Source organism: Alosa pseudoharengus, unplaced genomic scaffold (assembly GCF_046254945.1).
Source record: "Alosa pseudoharengus isolate Yale_2024_CS ecotype anadromous, Long Island Sound unplaced genomic scaffold, YU_APseudo_1.1 YU_APseudo_1.1_scf_24, whole genome shotgun sequence".
In the NCBI taxonomy this organism is placed as follows: domain Eukaryota; kingdom Metazoa; phylum Chordata; class Actinopteri; order Clupeiformes; family Clupeidae; genus Alosa; species Alosa pseudoharengus.
This window is the reverse complement of record NW_027468689.1, coordinates 8,677,474-8,698,762: the sequence shown is the minus strand read 5'-3', so window position 1 is coordinate 8,698,762 and position 21,289 is coordinate 8,677,474. Positions and strand designations below refer to the sequence as shown.

Below are 21,289 nucleotides of genomic sequence, written 5' to 3'. Positions count from 1 at the left end.
TCTCTATCTCCATTCATCGCCCCTGGTGGCTTAGACAGATCTCAGCATTTGATCCTCTAATATGGTTGCCACTTCCTCAGAAGTCGTAAAGTATGATTCCTAAGTGCTTCCTGTCTGACGGGGGTGGGGGAGACTTTCTGACATTGGTGGGGGTGGTGGACGCAGCACTTCTCCAAAATGTACACATCGTCTGTTAATGAGCAGCGGTGGAATCCTTTTCATGTGCTCTGCCAGACTGCCCCAGATGCACGCCACTTAATGGCCTTTTTACGGTGGCCCGGAATCTTTATGGCCGGCCGCTCAATGGGATTCACAGCCAAAGACAGAAGGGTGGGAGGGGAGATGGAGTGGGCAGCAGGGGGCTGGGTGTGGGGGTTGGGGTTGGGGTTGCTCTCCAAAGTCAGCAAAGTGCACAACCTGAAACCTTCAGGACCCCAGACACTGACTAACTGGAGTGAGGACCACATACGCTAGCTAACTGGAATGAGGACCACAGTTGCTGGCTAACTGGAATGAGGACCACGGATGCTGGTTAACTGGAGTGAGGACCACAGACGCTGGTTAACTGGAGTGAGGACCACAGACGCTGGTTAACTGAGTGAGGCTGATCTTCCCTTGACCAAGGAGTGTGTGATTATCTGGAAGCTTCTCCAGTGGGATCTAGAGTGAAACAGTTTTCCTCTGGAATGTAAGACTTTGTCTTGTTTGTGTGTTTGTCTTGAAAGGTATAGTTGTGAATGGCTTGGCCTTTTTTCATTAACTATCTTGACATTTTGTAATTAACTGTATCAAGCATATATGGTGTATAAGTCAGGTAAAACCTGCATTTAACTCACTGATTTTATATTTATTGTGAGAGTTGTATTGCATTATTATTATTATCATAACATTATTATAACATTATTGGTTATAATGTGGAGTTGTATTGGTTATTTCAACTTTGTAAAGTGCAGGGTCATTGATCCTTTATTGTTATACAGGCACCTATCACACTGTTGAGTGTGCTTATTTCACCATGTATCAAACTATAGTAAACGATTATTTGTATTTGTTGGGTTTTGAGTTGCACTAAAGGGTGTGAAAACAAGGTGGGGGTCTCTGGACTGGTCCTGAGTGGAGTTTAGTCTGTTCTCTTGATTTACGACCCATTGCTGTTGAACCCCATAGGACCCTTAATTCAGTAACAGGGAAGGAGACTAGTTTTTAACTGTGTGGAAATGGTTATTACTTCAACAGGTCTAATATGCACCAGACAGACAAACAGTTTCAACATTCTTATGGTGTTTTTGCATCATCTTCCTAGAGAATATATATTATATAGCATGACCAGTTCAGGGAGCCATAGTATCTCAATTGTGGTCCATAAGTCTTGAGGAGAAATGGAGCGGCCTTTTATGTTCCCTCTGTAGCTTGTGGGAATCGGGCCAAAACTCTGGATAACCCAGACCATCGGTACCATCAGTAACAATCCTTAATTCCATGTTCTAAAAGAACATCTTGATGGATAACAAAAGAAACTTTCCAGGCTCTTGCGGCCTGTCTGTGTCAGCTGTAGTCAATTTTGTGAGCGGTTTGTCTGTTGACTGGTGGGAGATGGAAGAGGGTACTTTGATCCCCAGCAGTTGCATGGTCTAAAGGAAGAGTAAGTTATTGCAGTTGTGGTCTGAAGAAATGCACTTTAAAGAGTGCAGCTTTGATTTTAACTCCCACCCGCCCTCACATTAGAAATAGATCAATGATGAATGCTCAGTGCAGGTCTATCCCAGACTGGTGTTTTCAGAAAATAGATTGTATGTAAGGAGATAATTTCTTTCTTCTCTCTCTGGGATTTGGGGGAAGTTTCCATCCACAGGTTGTGTGGATTTATGTGCCCTTTGTCCTTGAACCATTGAGTCACTTTAAGTGGAGATAACAGTCTTGCAGCTCCATTCTGTACCATTCCCGAAGGAAATTAATTTGCAGTGTTTTAATGAAGCTGCAGCCTAAGGAAATTAAGACTATCTGGCTGGACTTCCATTTTACATCCATAGCTCACGTATGCGTTATCTCTGTCTGTGTGAGGCTATTGTTGGTGAGGTACATGAACAGAGTTATTGGGGTGGTTCCAGATGCCGTTGTTTCTATGAGTCGGTTTAGACATCGAGAGCGCTGTTTTTAAAAAAAATTCTTTCCTTCTTTCTTTCTCTTTTTCCTTCTTTCTGTCTTTCTTTCCTCCTGCAGCAGGATGCCAATGGATCTGTAGAGGGACGCTGAGCTGTCAGCTGTTAGCTTTAGCTCCTCCCTTCCCCACCCACCTTTGGTCACCATGGGCCGAACACCCCAGAGAGGTGACCACTTAATCACTTTCTATATTAAAAACGTTATCTAACTCATACACAAAACCATGGATTGCAATTTGATTTGAAGCCTTGGGGTAGGCACTTAATACAGTTATTAAAGTTGGTGATTAACTATCTTGTGCATTGTATTGGGGATGTTAAATCAATTCTACTTAGGTTTCTCTGCTGACATCCCATACATTTCTTCACACATTAGTGCATTGTTGTGCAATCAAAAATCTTCTTATCATGGGCTGTACATGTATATAGATGTATGCAAGCAAGGGGGTTGGATGTTTGAAGGTGTACTGTTAGATATTTATGTTTAGTGACAAAATGTGTCAAAAATGCCACATTTCTTGGCACCCTCTGGTAAAGTAAGTAAAGAGGTATAATAGGCCAATTTATCTTAGGAAAAATCCAAACTTTAAGGGAATCAAATATATTCTGAGAAAAATGATTTGTAAAAATACATGGGCTACATTGATTTAATACATTGTAAAGGCTCCCTTTGCCAATAAAACAGCTCATAATCTTCTTCTATGACATCCTGTAAAGGTGGACAATACAAAGCAAGGGTTTTGAGACCATTCATCTTCACAAACTCTCTCCAAATGTTCAGGTCCTCACTTGTGCATTCTTCTCTTTGACTCACCCCACGGTTTTTCTATGGAGATCAGATCAGGGGATTGAGATGGCCTGCTGGATGACCCATGTTCAGGTTTTTCTTGGTGTTGTCGTGGCAGATATTCAGACTCGGGGCCAGAAATTGAGTCCAAACATCTTGCCTACAATGTAACAAAAATACACCATTATAAGTGCTGAAGTCAAAAACTTGTCCCAAAAAGAAGGCTCAAAACTCCGCCTCCGCAAAATTCCTTTAAACACTATATAGCGCAAAGCCTGAGTGGATCACACGATCACACTCCCGATCAATTGTTGAACACCAACATTTATACCCCTCCTTAGTTGCTGACACAACATTTGGCAACTTCGAACCCACAGGTGGCGTAATGAAAGGATCGTTGTTCGGTCTTATATTCGCAAGTCAGCACTATTGCTGCCTAGGGTACGAACTTTTCACCGTATACCACAAGTTCAGAGGTTTACACAAAGTTCAGGGGTTTATACAGTGATCACAGGTCACACATCGTTCATGGGTTACATATCGTTTACTCGTTTTCTCTCATACTAGCTGTTTTGAGTAGAGCCCGCCTCCGATGACGTCTTTATCTCTGCAGCTGCAAGGCCAAGCATGCTTTTTTCAGGCTTCACCCATCCACAGTGAGACACAAAGCGACAAAGAGAGACATAGGGATACAGAGCGCACATAGGGGGAATTCTGGTAGAATAGCTTCAGTATGTTAATAGTATTAGTTAAACTTGTTATTTCAAATGTTATAAAAGTATGTTGGTTAGGAATGACTTCAGTGTATTACTTGATTATGATTGAGGTTATATGAATACATGCTTTACAGTTTCAAACTCGTTCTCTCATCATGATGTCTACAATCCATAGGATAATTTTATACAACAGAGTTCATGACCATGCCAATGACGTTCCCACGGCCTTTGGAATAAATACAGCCCCTTCACCATATTTAGCATTCTGAAATTGAAAACCTTGGCCGATACGATGTATAAAATAATAATTTGGTCGATAACTAATGCCAATACCGATATTTTTTTCTTTGATTTTGTACTTTGTTTTTGATGTTGACTATACCCTTTAGTAGTGGAAACAAAAATGTTCATAAAATAATAACCAAACCGTTTTCAAGTCTTATAGGCTGTCACAACACTGACCTCATGTAGAGTTGATGCAACATAACAGATAAACATCAGCCGCTGCCATCCGTAAATGTCATATACTGTACATTTGCTGATAGCTGATATAAGTGATCAAGGCCGATAATGGCCGATTAGAACAGAACATATAGAACAGGATTCTAGACAAAGTCCCTGTAGCATTCAGAAACTTCATTAATTTACATTTGTAATTAAATGACAGGAAAGGCTATTACCTGGCTTGCCCTCCACTTCTGAAGATTTTTTTGAGACTTGGTGACCCCAAGATTTTTGAATAGCTTCCGAAATATAAGAATAATTTCACACACACACACACACTCACATACACGCATGCACATGCACACACACATAAACACACACACACACACACACACACACACACACACACACACCCACACACACACACACACACACACACACACACACACACACACACACACACACACACACACACTTAGACACACACAGGCACACACAGGCACACACACAGGCATGCACACACACGCATGCACACAAGCACACACAAGCGCGCACACACACACACACACACACACACACACACACACACACACATACACACTACACACAGAAGCACACATATACATAGAAGCAAACACACACATGCACACACTCATCTACATGCACAAAAGTTGCAAGAGTAGGGGATGGAGTAGGAGATAGAGACAAATTGACAAGCATGATTTATTTTTGTGGAGAGAATGTGCAGGACTGGGCGGCGGTCATATTTCGTACCGCTCTGTGTACCACCTTTTCCCGAACTTCCCATATTGCCGGAGACATTTAATATGCCTCAGCGGGAGAAAAGCCTTTATGACATGGAGACATCGCCGCCAAACTTTGGGCCTAAAAGTGGGTCATGGTTGGAACAGGTTTATCAGGTAGATGAACCAAAACAAACGTCCAAAAATGGTTAACTGAACACAAAATCAAGCTTCTTCCATTGAAAAACAGTGGGGTGAGTCAAAGAGGAGAATGCACTAGTGTGCACTAAAAAACCTAGTGCACTAGAAATCTGAAGAATCTGGGGAGATTTTGTAAAGAGAAATGGTTTTTAAAAGCAGGGTTGCCAATAATTGTGGGCAACGTGTTTTTGTTAAAAAAATATTTCTTTGAGATTTTCCCTTCAAGTTTGGATTTGTCCTCATTGTTTTCATTGTGAGATTACAATATATCACCAAAAGATATTTTTTATAACTGTTTTTAGTCAACTTTACCAGGGGTTACAATAATTCTGGAGGGTGCTGTATGTATAATTGAGGCCTTAATATTTTACTTGTAAATAAACATTCTCTTGTATTATCAGTTAAGGGTTAGAAAACAATAAAAGAATAAAGATATATTTTATATTTTCAAAACATGTTTTACATTTTTCTATTGAAATGAGGAATCAATAACATTTGAACGACAACCAACCCTACCCATCATGTTTGTATTTTAAAAGAAGACAGAACCAGTTTAGAAAGTTGATAGTGTACAGAATTAATTATTATGAAGAAACTTTTGACACATTTCGCCACCACATTTCTGGTATGAGTATAGAATGGGAAATAGTCAGAATATGGGGTTCAAAATGATTGGTTGTGATCTCATTTTGTGGTTATGTAATAAATATTTAAAAACAAAGCCAGGCTAATAATGCTAACTTAAGTTTAGGTTTTTCAGTTTGGTATTTAAGCCCATACAAAACATGCTGACAGCTTAGTTTGTACTTTGTTTTACAGACCAAAAAGACAGTAAGAAAGAGAAAACTGGTAAGAGTGACATCACCTACGACTCCTCTCAGACTAACCCTGATGGTATGGCCCTGTTTCTGTGATCTGCTTGGAACATGTCCTACATCACACTTTCTTTAGTTTAGTTGATGCAAAACATTTATCATCGTGAACACTGTAAAATGGAAACAAAATGCTTGATGGTACTGTGACAACTATGGACACTTTGCGTATTCTGTTGATTACATAGACAATATTAAGGGAAAAAAAGAAATTCCTTGACCAGTAGCTTGCTACAAATCAATAAAGAAACATTGCTAAAATGGACATATTGCTAGCAAGACATAACTGCTAGGAAGCAGAACAAGGGTTGTTTTGCTTTTGTCAGACATACAGTAATGGTATGGGTAGAACACTTGACAAACAACCAAATTGGATGTCCAGACATGTTGTCGTCAGATCTGTGCATATTGTTTATGTTTATGTTTGTGTTTATAATGCATCACTACTCACTCAGTATTGTACTCATCAGCATGCTGTTCTCATTATTTCTGATACTTAAATCGCTAGTTACGAATGTAACTGTGGTTATGTGAGTAGTGAATGACCGCCAGGGCAGTCTATTCATAGTGGATATATCTCTGTTGCGCCAGCCACAGACCGAGAGTTGTATACCAAAAGCATCACTCTGTGACACGGCGTGTGACGTCACCGAGATTATCAGATCAGATTATATCAGATTCAAAAAGCGATTGAAAGAATTGAAACACTGATTCATCCACTACGAATAGACTGCTCTGGCGGTCAGGAACTACGAAACATAAGTGGCTGATAGCTCACCCATCTAAAAAAAGGATAGTATTACATGTTAATGAAGAGAAATGTATTTAGTAGCTTTAAAATAATTCACCAACGCTCTTATGTGTGGTTCTCCATACTAAAAGCAGCCTCTCCACTTGTCTCCTCTCCTTCTCAGAGCCGTTCACATGGGAGGTTTACCTCAAGGAGACCTCATCAGTGGCTGCCTCTCCAAGCTGCTTCAGACAGGTATGTAACAGTGGATGTGTGGTGAACATATGCAGAATATGGGGCTTACAACGGGGGAAATAAGTATTTGAACGCGTCAAAAAAAAATCAGTAAGTATACTTCCACTGTATTTGCATGACATTTTCACAAGACATTAGTATTAAAGGTACGCTATACAGGTTTAGGTATTTTTGGCGACTGTAGCGCTCCCTCTAGAGTCGCAAATATATTTATACTTTACTCTCCTGTTGTAAATAGCGAACGTCTTGTGACTTATCCCCCCCTGTGCACAATGGAAATGCTTTAGTTGTGGAGGTGAAGGACTAACAACAGGCAAAACTATCTCCAAAGAGCATAGAGATTTCGCTACGTCTGTGCTGTATAGCACATGCTAGGTCAGGGGTGGGCAAACTGCGGCCCGCAGGCCGGATCCGGCCCGCCAAGCACTTTCATCCGGCCCGCCGAGCATTTCATTTAGTTATCAGGCTGCTCGCTATTTTTTTCCTGCGATAGAGACGACATTGGTTAGCTTACCGAGGTGAAGTTAGTTTGATATTTGATATTCGGATATTCGACAGATATTCAAAAAAATAAATTATGCGGCCGGTTTCACCCCGTGTTTGCAGACAATGTGAAAACAGATGACCTGTTTACTTACTCCCAGCCGACCTTAGGGACCGTCTAAAAAGTACCTTCTTAATTACCTTCATAGTCTTTTTTGTCAATAGCTTTGACATCATGTGACCTAGTGACTCCAAACTAATTCAAAATAGTTATCCTATATGGGACTCATCAGACACACATCTTTTTATAGTCACTATATGCACACAGTATTTTATATGAATATTTTAAAGAAAATACCTTATTTCCCATAAGAAATGGTCTCCTGTTTTCAATACCTCCCAAGCCATGTGACCTAGTGACTTCAAACCAATGCAGAATATTTATCCTATATGGGACTCATCAGACACACCTCTTTTTATAGTCACTGTATGCACACTGTATTTTATATGAATATTTTGTAAAAAAAATACATTATATCCTATATGAATGGTCCTCTTTTTTCAATACATCCCAAGCCATGCGCCCTAGTGACTCCAAACCAATGCAGAATAGTTACCCTATATGGGACTCATCAGACACACCTCTTTTTATAGTTACTGTATGCACACTGTATTTTATATTAATATTTTAAAGAAAATACAATATTTCATATAAGAAATAGTCTCCTTTTTTTCAATACCTCCCAAGCCATGCGACCTAGTGACTCCAAACCAATGCAGAATAGTTATCCTATATGGGACTCATCGGGCACACCTCTTTTTATGATCACTGTATGCACACTGTATTTTATATTAATATTTTAAAGAAAATACATTTTTTCATATAAGAAACAGTCTCCTTTTTTTCAATACCTCCCAGGTCATGTGACCTAGTGACTCCAAACCAATGCAGAATTGTTATCCTATATGGGACTCATCGGGCACACCTCTTTTTATGGTCACTGTATGCACTCTGTATTTTATATGAATATTTTGTAAAAAAATACATTATTTCCTATATGGGTGTTCACCTTAATAATAAACTAGACTGGTCCCAAAACACAGATGCCCTGTACAAGAAGGGCCAAAGTCGTCTCCACTTGCTGAGAAGACTGAGGTCTTTTGGTGTGTGCAGGTCATTATTAAGGACTTTTTATGACACAGTTGTGGCGTCAGCTATTTTTTATGCTGCAGTCTGTTGGGGTAGTGGGTTTTCTGAGAGGGACAGGAAGAGAATAAATAAGCTGGTAAAAAGGGCCGGCTCTGTCCTGGGCTGCCAACTAGAGCCTGTTGAGGTGGTTGGGGAGAGGAGGATGATGGACAAATTGGCATCCATCATGGCCAATTCCTCTCATCCGCTCCATGGGACAGTGGCTGCGCAAAGCAGTTCTTTTAGTAACAGACTACTTCACCCATCATGTAAAAAGGAGCGCTTTCGCAGGTCTTTTATTCCATCTGCCATCAGAATGTATAACACCACTGTTATGAAAATTTGTAATGTTAATGTAGTGTCTGAACTTCATTATTAATATGTGCATTTTCCACTGTACATGTGATGTGAAGCTTTTTTATTCACCATATATATTGGTTCACTCTGCCTCAAAGTATTGGTGAAACCCTAAGGCGTGTTGCAATCACTGTGTGATTTTTTTTTGTTTTTTTAGGTGTGCTTGTATGCTGGGCATACTGTATACAACTTTCCTACTCTCTATTTAAATACTACTGGGCTGTTGTGACAAGTGAATTTCCCAGCTGTGGGATCAATAAAGTCTTATCTTATCTTATCTTATCTTATGAATGGTCCTCTTTTTTCAATACCTCCCAAGTCATGTGACCTAGTGACTCCAAACCAATGCAGAATAGTTATCCTATATGGGACTCATCGGGCACACCTCTTTTTATGGTCACTGTATGCACACTGTATTTTACATTAATATTTTAAAGATAGTACATTATTTCATATAAGAAACAGTCTCCTTTTTTTCAATACCTACCAAGCCATGTGACCTAGTGACTCCAAACCAATGCAGAATAGTTATCCTATATGGGACTCATCAGACACACCTCTTTTTATGGTCACTGTATGCACACTGTATTTTATATGAATATTTTGTAAAAAAAAATACATTATTTCCTATATGAAGGGTCCTCTTTTATCAATACCTCCCAAGTCATGTGACCTAGTGACTCCAAACCAATGCAGAATAGTTATTCTATATGAGACTCATCGGGCACACCTCTTTTTATGGTCACTGTATGCACACTGTATTTTATATGAATATTTTGAAGAAAATACATTATTTGCCATCATGAATGGTCTCCTTTTTTCAATACCTCCCAAGCCATGTGACCTAGGGACTCCAAACCAATGCAGAATAGTTATCCTATGTGGGACTAATAAGACACACCTCTTCTTATAGTCACTGTATGCACACTGTATTTTATATGAATATTTTTAAGAAAATACATTATTTGCCATCATGAATGGTCTCCTTTTTTCAATACCTCGCAAGCTTATTTCTCGCTAGACATCACAGATCAACATAGAACTGTTCTGCTATGTGACACTAATCAGACACATGTCAATGTGAAATAATATTTTGCATGAACTATTATATTTAATTTTTTTTAAAGAATCATATTTATTTCCTATGGAAAACAGCTTTTTGCTCAATAGCTGCCATATAAGGGGTCCTAGACAACACAGATCAATACAGAACTGTTCTGCTATCGGGTACTTATCAGACACACCTAAATATGAAAAATGATTTGGCATCTACTATTATATGGAAGGTATTGAGAAGACACAGTTTCCATAGTAAACAAATGGGTACTATAAAATAGTATGTGCAAAAATTATATTAATTTGAGGTGTGTCTGATTAGTCCCATAAAGGATATTCTGCATTGGTTTGGTGTCCCTACGTCACTTCCCTTGGGGGGGGGGGTATTGAAAAAGGAGACCATTCCTTATAGGAAACGATGTATTTTCTTTAAAATATTAATATAAAATAGAGTGTGCTTTCAATGGTTATAGGAAGAGGTGTGTCTGATGAGTCCCATATAGGGTAACTATTCTGCATTGGTTTGGAGTCACTAGCTCACATGGCTTGGGAGGTATTGAAAAAAGGAGACCATTCCTTATGGGAAATAATGTATTTTCTTTAAAATATTAATGTAAAATACAGTGTGCATACAGTGACCATAAAAAGAGGTGTGTCTGATGAGTCCCATATAGGATAACTATTTTGAATTGGTTTGGAGTCACTAGGTCACATGATGTCAAAGCTATTGACAAAAAAGACTATGAAGGTAATTCAGAAGGTACTTTTTAGACGGTCCCTAAGGTCGGTTGGGAGCAAGTAGACAGGTCATCTGTTTGTACATTGTCTGCAAACACGGGGTGAAACCGGCCGCATAATTTTTTTTTTTAATATCTGTCGAATATCCGAATATCAAATATCAAACTAACTTCACCTCGGTGGTTAACCTTACTGCAAACTGCTTTTCACTCTCCTTAGATAACGTTTACAATGTCAATGTCAAAACATCATGTTAAATAGAGATAACATCATGTTAAACTAAGTTAACTCTTAGTTATCTCCTTTGCAGCAGATCTAACGTGAACATTATGCAATCCATTTAATTGGGAACGCGTCTGCACTCACGAGAGGGAGAGACAGCCGCAGGTTCCAGCTGGCTTGTGATTGTTGATAATTTATATCTCCTTCTTATAAGAAAGTTTTAAAAGGAAATCATGAAGGCAACAGTAGCTCCCACTACTGACCATTTAAAAACTGTGAGAGGGCCCAGCCGTAGGTACAGCACTAGCCATAGCGGAGCAGGCAGAATATAATTGAGAAATAAACGTGAATTAAAGCGACTGTCTTAAAGCAACAGTGCACCATTTATACATTTGTTAAACAGCATAAAATTACCAGTATTGCAGTATTTTTAAGCAATTCATATTTTAAAGCAAATACTTTTCATACTAAATTATAGGCTATACATTTTTTTATTTTTTTATGCGTGTGTCGTGGGGGTGGGGGTGGGGGGGGGTTGTTGTGCGGCCCGCCGGCCAATTTTCAAAACCCAATGTGGCCCTTGAGCCAAAAAGTTTGCCCACCCCTGTGCTAGGTGAACGATTCGCCTATTACAAGTTTGTTTACCATCAAATTGGCTTCGTAAAGGTTATATTAAGGTGAAAATCTTGCATAGTGTACCTTTAACTTAGGTAATCCACACATATATAAAAAACATCAAACATTAAAGTCCATAAGTAGAGTTATGGGCAATAGTGTAGAATGACACATTTTTCATAACCAAGGTGTCACACAAGAAACATTTCATGATGGGTAAAAGCTATGAGCTCTCCCAAGACCTTTGCAACCTTACTGTTGCAAAACATATCAATGGAACTGGTTACTGATGCATTTCAAAACTTCAGAATCTTCCAGTAAGCAGCATTGGGGCCATTATCTGCAAGTGGAAGGAACATCAATGACATTTTTGAATGTCATACTACACACTATGTTTGGATGAGATGCACTGTGTGCATCACCCTAAAAAAAATACTATACCAACAGTGAGGATTGGAGGTTGAGGCATCATGGTTTTTCATCTCAGGGTACTGGCAGACAGTTGAAGGAATGATGAATGAATTTTTTTTCCGGGAGAATCTTGCCATCCACCAGCATGATGAGGATGAGACATGGCATACTAATTAAACTCAACATCACTGTTTATGAGGAATCCCTCTGAAACACGCCCCATCTTTCAGGAAAGGCTCTGGCCTGACATGACCTGACATGATCTGCCCGCTATATAATCTGTTAGCACGAAGGTCACCTGTGAAGATTAGTTTGAAGGCTTGGTGAGCCTAAGATGATACTCTCTTATAACTTCAAGTTATCGTGGAATTTAGAATCCTCATGTGGTTTCCCTTTGAAACAAACCCTTCTCCCCCTGTGTCCAGTGCAGGGTGCCTAACCCCTCTCCCCCTGTGTCCAGTGCAGGGTGCCTAACCCCTCTCCCCCTGTGTCCAGTGCAGGGTGCCTAACCCTTCTCCCCCTGTGTCCAGTTCAGGGTGCCTAACCCTTCTCCCCCTGTGTCCAGTGCAGGGTGCCTAACCCCTCTCCCCCTGTGTCCAGTTCAGGGTGCCTAACCCCTCTCCCTCCTGTGTCTCCAGTCCAGAGTGCCGCCCAGCAACGACTTCAAAGTTGGGATGAAGTTGGAGGCCTGTGACCCGCGCAACTCCACCTCCATTTGCATCGCCACGGTGATGGGGCTGATGGGAACGCGCCTGCGTCTTCGCCTGGACGGCAGCGACAACACCAACGACTTCTGGCGCCTGGTGGACTCGTCCGAGATCCAGCCCATTGGCACGTGCGAGAGGAGTGGGGACATGCTGCAGCCGCCGCTAGGTGAGCACAGGTGCATCATGGGAGCTGCTGGATCTGACATCACCATCAGGCCTGGAATATACTGTTTTTTTGACCAAGCGTTTATGTACACAACCGGATGTGCTGTGAACGAAACTTTGCTTTATTACTATGTGAGCACCACGTGTACTGGAGATCTCCACTTGCAGTCAGACCACCACATTCAGACCCAGAGTCGGAAATAAAGTCGGTGTTGCATGCTCATGTGCGGTCACATGTTGCGCCTTTGCCCCTAATTTTCTTGTGAATATTGCATCTTGCGTACGCACTGCTTTAATTTTTGAGGATGTGCACAACTGACACACTGAACAGACGCAGGCTACGTGTGGCAGGGTTGTTAAAAGCAAGTCTACCCCAGACTATGCGTGGCATTGTTGTTAAAAGCAGGTCTACCCCAGACTACACGTGGCAGTGTTGTTAAAAAACAGTCTACCCCAGACTACGCGTGGCAGTGTTGTTAAAAAACAGTCTACCCCAGGCCTTACTCTCCCGATGCTGGCCCCTTATCAGTGTCCCTGACTGAGCCAAGTGGGGGTCCAGGTCCTGAGTTTGAGTTCCTCCTGATGTAGTAGTAGTAGTAGTAGTAGTAGGCCTTCATTGTCACAAGTAACCAGCGAAATTAACCATCAACCTGTCCATACATTACACAAACATACATATAATATGACAAGGTGGGTAGACAGGACGGCAGGGCATTGAGGAAGAATACAGCGTAACATGAGGAGAGGGGAGGAGAAAAAAAAGCAACCCCCAGACTATGCTCCTGTGGGGAGTACAGTGTGGGAACAGGAAAAAAACACCTCAGCAACATTAGCACATACACTTTACAACAGGGGTGTCAAACTCATATTAGGTAGTGGGCCGGATTTGTTGGAACGAGACCTCGTGGGGGCCATCATTGTCATGGTCATTATCATTTTTCTGCATGGGTATCAGAGTGTTGTTAGATGATATCACTTATGAGCAAACAAGTACACAATAATGTACTGCTGTCATATACTGCTCTTTCTCTCTTGAAATGTCCTACTTCCATGTTGGTTTTTATCAGCTTCTTCCTTCATGAGGATGGTTTGTAGTGCTAGGTTTTTATCAGTTTATCATATCATAGAGGTAATAACACATTGAATATCTTTTTTTCTAATCTTCCCTTCCTTTTCCTTCCTGCTGGCGGGCCTGATCTGACCACCGGGCCTTATGTTTGACACCTCTGCTTTACAACAACATGAAAGACACACGGCTTGCAACGGGGGAGTGGGGGGGGTGGAGGGATACCAGTGCAGGCAGGCAGCCATCCGGTCCTGCAGCCATTTGCGGCGCTGGTCACAGACCCGCTTAACCGACTGGGGGTACAAAGCGGCGAAGGGATGGGGGGTAGTGGGGGCTGACTGCATGTATATGATAGATGTATGTGTAGGCCTGGTGAGTCGCTCCGCCTGGTACCACAATCTTAGTGCCTCAGTCCGCAGGATTGTCAAAGCGATAACACAGCAAGTTGCTATGGAGACAGCCTTGGTCATGTCCCAGACAGAGTCCACAATCAGCAGGTGTCTGTGGGGGGTGGGGGAAGGAACGCAAGAGCGTCTCACTGCAGTGCTCTTCCGGGGGAGTGGCTGTTCCAGCCGCGGCCTTGGCCAAGGCCCGTGCTGGTTGAGGGGCGCCAAAAGCAGATAAGATTGTAGTTGTTTGGTCTTGGGGCAGTTAGCCGCATTCCAATTTACACGACTACCCTCTTAGTCCATTCTGGTCCAATTGCCTTTGTAAAGCCCTGAGCTTCTCCATGATGTTATCCAACCTAGTATCCAACCTAGCATCCGTCAGATCCATCCTGGTATCCATCAAATGCTTGATAGTCCCAGTCTGGATGCCGACAGCTCTGCCCACTGCTTCAATCATAACGGGCAGCCTTACGGGGCTTTGAACAGCTGTCACCGATACACCGTATCGTGTATCAAATAGTGTGATCATTCCTCTATGTCATAAGAATGTATCATCCTCCAAAATGGTCAATACAGTTGCATGGTAATGTTTTTGCATAGCGTTGTGAGCAATTTGCATGTTTTTCGTTATGCAAACAGTTGCTTATCTGCATTCTTTAAAGAACTGTGAGCACCATTATTAAGATGCTTTACTGTATGTTAACTTTGTATAACAATATATGCATGCATTATTTGATACAATGTTATATTATATGTATCATAACCTACAATATATGTAGGACCATTTCGCCCTGCTTCGATGTGTCGTCATCGTCTTGCTGTCCCCCCCTCCTTTCTGTGATTGGTTCCTTTGTTGAGGTGAAAATCGGGTCCATGGAATCCAGGCTGCCTAGCAGCGCGAATAAAATTGTGCACGTAAGGCAGCATGGGAATTCGGAGATCTCTTTCTACATACTGCTGTCGGTGCATTCCCTCTATCTTATATCGGAGTTATGTTAATAATTTGTTGCAAAAGACGCATATCTAGTTTGTTTAGCAAATCTTCTATAGTGCTTTAACATTGAGGAAAATATCTTGAGCTCCATAGTATGAATGGGTCCTCTATTAATTTTAAATTTTGATCAATTAAATAATTTCTCTTACTTATTAATACTATTATGTACAACCCAGTAATGAGGATGTACACAAACATTGAGCTATTTTATGTAATTGAAGCAACATTGTAAAAACACCAGCAGAGATTTGACAACATTGTGCGAGTCTAGCAAGTTAATTGTAACCTGCTGAAACTAGACGATGCACTAGAAGTTACATGCATCATTTAGTAATTTAAGTTTTAATTCAACTACTGTGGTTTTTGAGGTTTTTTTTGTTGTTCTTATAGTTGACTTTTTTGTTTTTGCATTTCTTTCTCTCTTTGTTTTTCTCCTCTCTATTCCACTGTTGACTACAGGATTTCGGATGAACGCCTCCTCATGGCCCATGTTCCTGCTGAGAACCTTGAGTGGCGCAGAGATGGCCCCAGCTAGTGCTTTTAAGAAGGTCTGTTTTAGACACGTGTGCCCCAGCTAGTGCTTTTAAGAAGGTCTGTTTTAGAGACATATTGTAATCCGATCACTCAAACCACTTGCCGATGTTCTGAGACGCATTTGACCACATGTCTTTTGTAATGTAAACGCTAATGTGTTCTGATGTGTCTCAGACAAAGGGAGTGTGGCATTAGCAATAGCCTAATCTTAACAGCAACTTGTCTGGCTGTACACCTTGAATACACATATAAACAGTGATGTCTCAGCTGACTACTGATTGGATCACCCAAAATGCATTCTGAAAACAAATGTAAACAGGCCCAAAGTAACACATACTAGGGTTAACAGCACTACTTTGGTACTTTGTCTCTGTGTTTGAATTGAATTATTGCTAGGAAAGAATAAATTCTATAAATTTCAACCCGTTACGCATCACTTTTTGAAGAATCTATGTATTCTATGCCATGTATACTGTATCATTGACAAACGTTGCTAGGTAGCCTACAGGGACTACTGTAATACTTCAAAGAGTCCATGAGTCTGAAGATATTACCTGATCATAATGTGAGAGTTTCCAGACTTAGGTGTGTCGTACACGAGTATGATGGAGATAAATTTAGATAACTTATAAAGAAAAAGCTTCAGGGCCCTCATTAATTATTGTTGCTGTGACAGACTTTGTCAAACTATGTCAAAGTGTCACCCTGATCACCTTATTATATACTGACCCACTTTCAATGACTTTGACCTACTTTACAAGGTCACATGGAGGCTTTGTTCTCTTAGTAGTATAAGCTTTATAATTATTAAAGACACTGGCAAAGGATTTGATACTTGTTTAAATGTAACTACAATAAAACAAAAACCAAGCATTTTTAGGTGAAATTAGGCTTCAATTTTCTCAAAATGAGAACAACATTACACAAAGGCGCCCATGGATTTTTGCTGCTGTCAGTGTCCTAGTTTGGGTGTAATATTTGCTACATAATTGTAATTGTATAATAGATAGATAGGTTATGTTTTTCATTCCTAAAGGGAAATTATGGTGTGACAGCAGTGATTAATAATATTAACATTAATCACACATACACATAAGTCAAAATGAAATAGAATCAGAAAAAAGTTATATGTAGTTGCAGTAGTTCAGGTGTGGATTACTTTGTCCGACAATAACTGATTGGTTTGTACTTCCACACAGGAGCCTCCAAGGCCGTCTCAGAACTACTTCAGCCCAGGCATGAAACTGGAGGCCGTGGACAGGAAGAACCCATACCTAATCTGCCCCGCCACCATTGGAGAGGTGAAGGGGGACGAGATCTTTGTCATGTTCGATGGCTGGAGGGGGGCCTTTGACTACTGGTGCAAGTTCTATTCCAGGGACATCTTCCCTGTGGGCTGGTGCTCTCTTACCAAACATAGTCTGCAGTCTCCTGGCAACAGCTGTAAGTTCATGTGCAAATACTACTTTACTGTACTTTACCAAAGATCCTCTTTTACAAACATGCTTGATAATATAATAGAGACAGCTGCATGGTATGGAATGTGCATGATGATGCTGTGAAGCGAGCATTTTAAATGTTATAAACTAAATTTAACAGATCTTATCGCAATTAAATATTATTATCTGTTATAGACAGGGTTCCTATGGGTCATGGAATTTCTGCAATATTATGGAATTTTGGAAAGTCAATTCCAGACATGGTCAATTCCAGACATTGTTTTTTATAAAGTCATGGAATATCAGGGAATTTTGTTGTAGCAGTTTAACTTGCCAAAATACATTAATACAAATATATTTCCATGCAGAATTGGTGTAATATCTTTCTCGAACGCTACGCGGATGCTTTTAAATCATTGGTCGGTATATTGTACCATTGGGATGTAACGGTACACAAAAATCATCATGCATTTGGTACATTCGGTACACATTTGTATTGAACCTAAGGTCCTAAACGGTACCTAAACAGTTTAAATACAAGTACCTTTACACCCCTATGTACCATTCATTAGATAGTAAGTCATGGAAATTCAGTTTTTTGTTAGGGAAAAGTCATGGAATTTTACATTTTACTTGAGTGGGAACACTGTATAGAAAAACACCCTATTTAAAGAAACATTTAGGACAGGCTTTAAGTCAGCTGATTAGCTGGGTAGTCAGGTGTTGGTGACGCCATATCCCAGCAGGGGGCAGCACAGCCCCAGTTTCCTCCATCTCTCAGTGGACCTGCTGCTCTGAATTAATACGTTTCAGAGGAAGTACCTTTATTGGCTTGTAAAACCACTTCAGTTGGTAACAGTGTCAGGGAGGATACTTGATATCTTAACTAGACTCAATTAATTTCACACAACATGAAATCTGGCACTGTAGGGAATTATGATTATGTCAAATAAAATAAAAAGTATTTAACAGATATCGGTACGTATTATTTTTAAGATCAGTTAGATAGATTAATTTCCCTGTCATATTTAACTGTATATCTATATAAAGTGAACTAAATTATGCTGCATGACTGTTTTGGTTGTACTTTCAATTGAAATAAGAGTGGAATAGTTACATCTCAACTGGACTCTAATTGCTACTATTAATACATTTGCTGGTTTCACTAATAGGTAATTAGTGTTTATTATTAATTAAAATTCCCACTCAGGGGTACACTGTGATCGTGATGGTGGAAATCCACATTAAGTGAAATCCAATTACAGATGGAAAATACTGATTTATATGAAGGTTGCAATTAAGGTGTAATGACATTTTTGTCTTTAAATATGCAAGGTATGTGCATATATTCAACCTTACTGGTACTTCTTATTACAATGCCTAAATAAATTCTGTAAATAACAATGGTACAAAAAATAATGTTTACTGCGTCTTCATACTTGTGTATTGTATTATCTTCAGTACACCAAAATCACTCTGTATGTTTCATGTGTGTGTGTGTGTGAGTCTGGCCTGGGGGTTTCTAACAGTCTGAAAGAGAGAACTAAAGCTTCTTTCACATCACTCACCCCAACTTGGGTCATGACCTATTCAGCGCAGACCAGGGTTCAAATATTTAGCCCTGTGAAAGTCCCAACCTGGGTCAATAAGATTGACCCACTTGGTTTGACATTATTTTGAGGAAAAGAGAGGAGTGCAATACCATCAACTCACTTGAATTTGAAAATGGTGAAAAGGCTCAATAGGTTAGATCAGATGTCTTATAGTTACATTAAAAGCAATTTTACTTCATGACGATGATGAAGTCCAAGTATCTGGAAGCAAAATATTTCTTGCCATTTGGATTGAGTCAAATGTGGATTCTAATATCCGTAAGAAGTCGAGAAGTTTGGACCCAGAAAGGGAGGATGCATTTGCATCTGCATCTGTCACCACTTTATCTCTCAACTGTGGAATATCCCAAAATAAAATACCCAAACAGTTAGACTGCTGGTAAACCAAGAAGATCTGAACAACTTTGCATATCGAATTTTGTTTTTAAATGTAATTCATAATATTACTCAAATCATTCGCATTTATCTTTGACAACCTGCTTTCCTTATTTAGCAGTTTCTGGAGCAGAGAAACAAAGTCAGCAATTCACCAGCATCAAAATGCAAAATAAGGAGAAGCCTTGACAGCGTAATTTCAAAAAAGTGTTTACATTGTTCTTTAATGTCCTATTTGGCCCTTTCTTCCTTCTTATCACCGCGCACAGAGTTCTCTCCAGAGCCTTGGCGTGAGTCTCCTCAAACAAAGGAGCCTCTTCTGTGAACGTTTGGGATCTTCCTGTCAGGCCCCTCCCTTCACTACTGCTCTGACTTCCCTTTTAACCCCATGCAAATTATGACGGTCGTATTTTTTTGTGTGTTGCTGTTCATATTTGGTGCGCATCCTTTAGAGAGATTTTAGCGATTAAGATGCCATGCTGAGGCACCCACCCACCTCTCCTGACAAAAGGAAGGATTAGCCTGTCAATCATCCCCTTTTAGAAAGTGGACAGCTCCTCAGGCCTGTGCACCCTCTATTGTTTGCCGCTCTTAAAAAAAAATGCCCCTCTGAGAAATTATCTTAAAGCAATACTTTATTATGAGCCATACATTCAATGAAAAATCCTCTTATTGTTGTGCTACTGGATGAAGCTTTTTATGATCAAAGTATTGTTCAGGGATTCTTATTGTACCTTAAGTGTACAAGGGACATAAAAAACAGTCAGTGCCTGTAGACGCTAGCAGCTTCTTCATAGGAAATAATGTGTGGGGGTTAATTGTTTTAGAATGGCTTTCTCTCTTGTTCAGTCACCAACACTGTTTAAATGTTTAACTGACTCGCTTCACATATTCCTCCAACTACACAGGAGCAGGTCTCTGAGGCATTGCCATCAAAGTTGATACAGACGGCCTTTCCGAGTGTTGCCTGAACGTTTAAGTTAATACAGACAGCCTTTCCGAGAGTTGTCTGAACATTTTGAAGTTGTGCTTTATTTAACATGAACATAACACAGAGTTTATGTTTTTTACAACGCCAGGCCGTTTCCATGACCTGCAGTCGACTCGGCATCATAAATCCTAATTGTTTTTCGCTCTGTGAATACCATTCCTGCAGTAGCCAACTACGAATATTTATTTCTGCTCGTTGTGAGTAAAAACGCCAAGCTCGGTTACTGAGCAACACCAGGGGTCCTGGCGTAGGAGGAGTGGGCCTGCGCTGGGGTGAGCCTGCTCACCTGATTGATGAGGGCAGTTACATGTCCTTCAGCAGCCTCCCTGCCCGTCAGGTCAAGCTCCTCTGGCTGCTCTGCTCTGTGTGTTTACAGCCATCTTCCTGTATTTATCGGCCAGAACAGGGCTGTCCAGAGGATATAGGGTGACACCGGGATCGATCCATCTTCTCTTCTACCGGCCCAGCGTTAACTACTGCAGGAAACGGACATCTCCTTGAGGTTGCTGCCTGGAGGCCGGTTAAAGCCACTCCTCAACAAATGCTGCTCTTGTTCCTGCAGGTCGTCTTGAGTTGTTTGAGGCTTTTTCCAACGAAAATCCTCTGTTGTTTTCTTGCCTTGAGCTGGATATAATTTTTTGGCTTATTGGAAAGAAAGGAAAAAATTAAAACGGGAAGAGCAACGTTATTTTGAGCTTTAGGGTGTCTGGCTTTTTGAGGGATAATTATTTTCAACTGCCCATGTAGGGCATTTTCAATTTGTGTTAAAGCCAGACATTTCCAAGGGGAAAAAGAGAAAGAAGAATTTATGTGGGAGATGTCATTAGTGCTTGCTGATGTTTTTATTCGGTTGCTGTGCAGAAAAAAATAACACGAAAAAATGTTCAGAGGTTGTGCCAATTTTAAAAATCCTCTTTTTCTGGTATCAGTTGTATTATTTTAAATTAGCAAGAAATCCAACCGATTGCCACTTCTCAACGTTTCTGTTCCATTTTTTCTTGGAGTTCTCCTGAGCTGGCCAATTTGTCCTCTTTTTAA

The 21,289-nt window shown here is 40.5% G+C and overlaps 1 protein-coding gene across 1 annotated transcript in view; it reads left to right on the top strand.

Annotated features, from left to right (window-relative positions):
* Positions 1-5,878: 5,878 nt before the first annotated feature.
* Positions 5,879-21,289, top strand: part of scml2 (Scm polycomb group protein like 2) — a 37,640-nt gene continuing 22,229 nt past the window's right edge. The window contains exons 1-5 of the mRNA XM_076303033.1: positions 5,879-5,944; positions 6,837-6,907; positions 12,617-12,851; positions 15,759-15,847; positions 17,033-17,276. Coding sequence (XP_076159148.1) covers positions 12,653-12,851; positions 15,759-15,847; positions 17,033-17,276 — 532 coding nt within the window. The 5' untranslated portion in view covers positions 5,879-5,944; positions 6,837-6,907; positions 12,617-12,652. The remainder of the gene's footprint in view (positions 5,945-6,836; positions 6,908-12,616; positions 12,852-15,758; positions 15,848-17,032; positions 17,277-21,289) is intronic.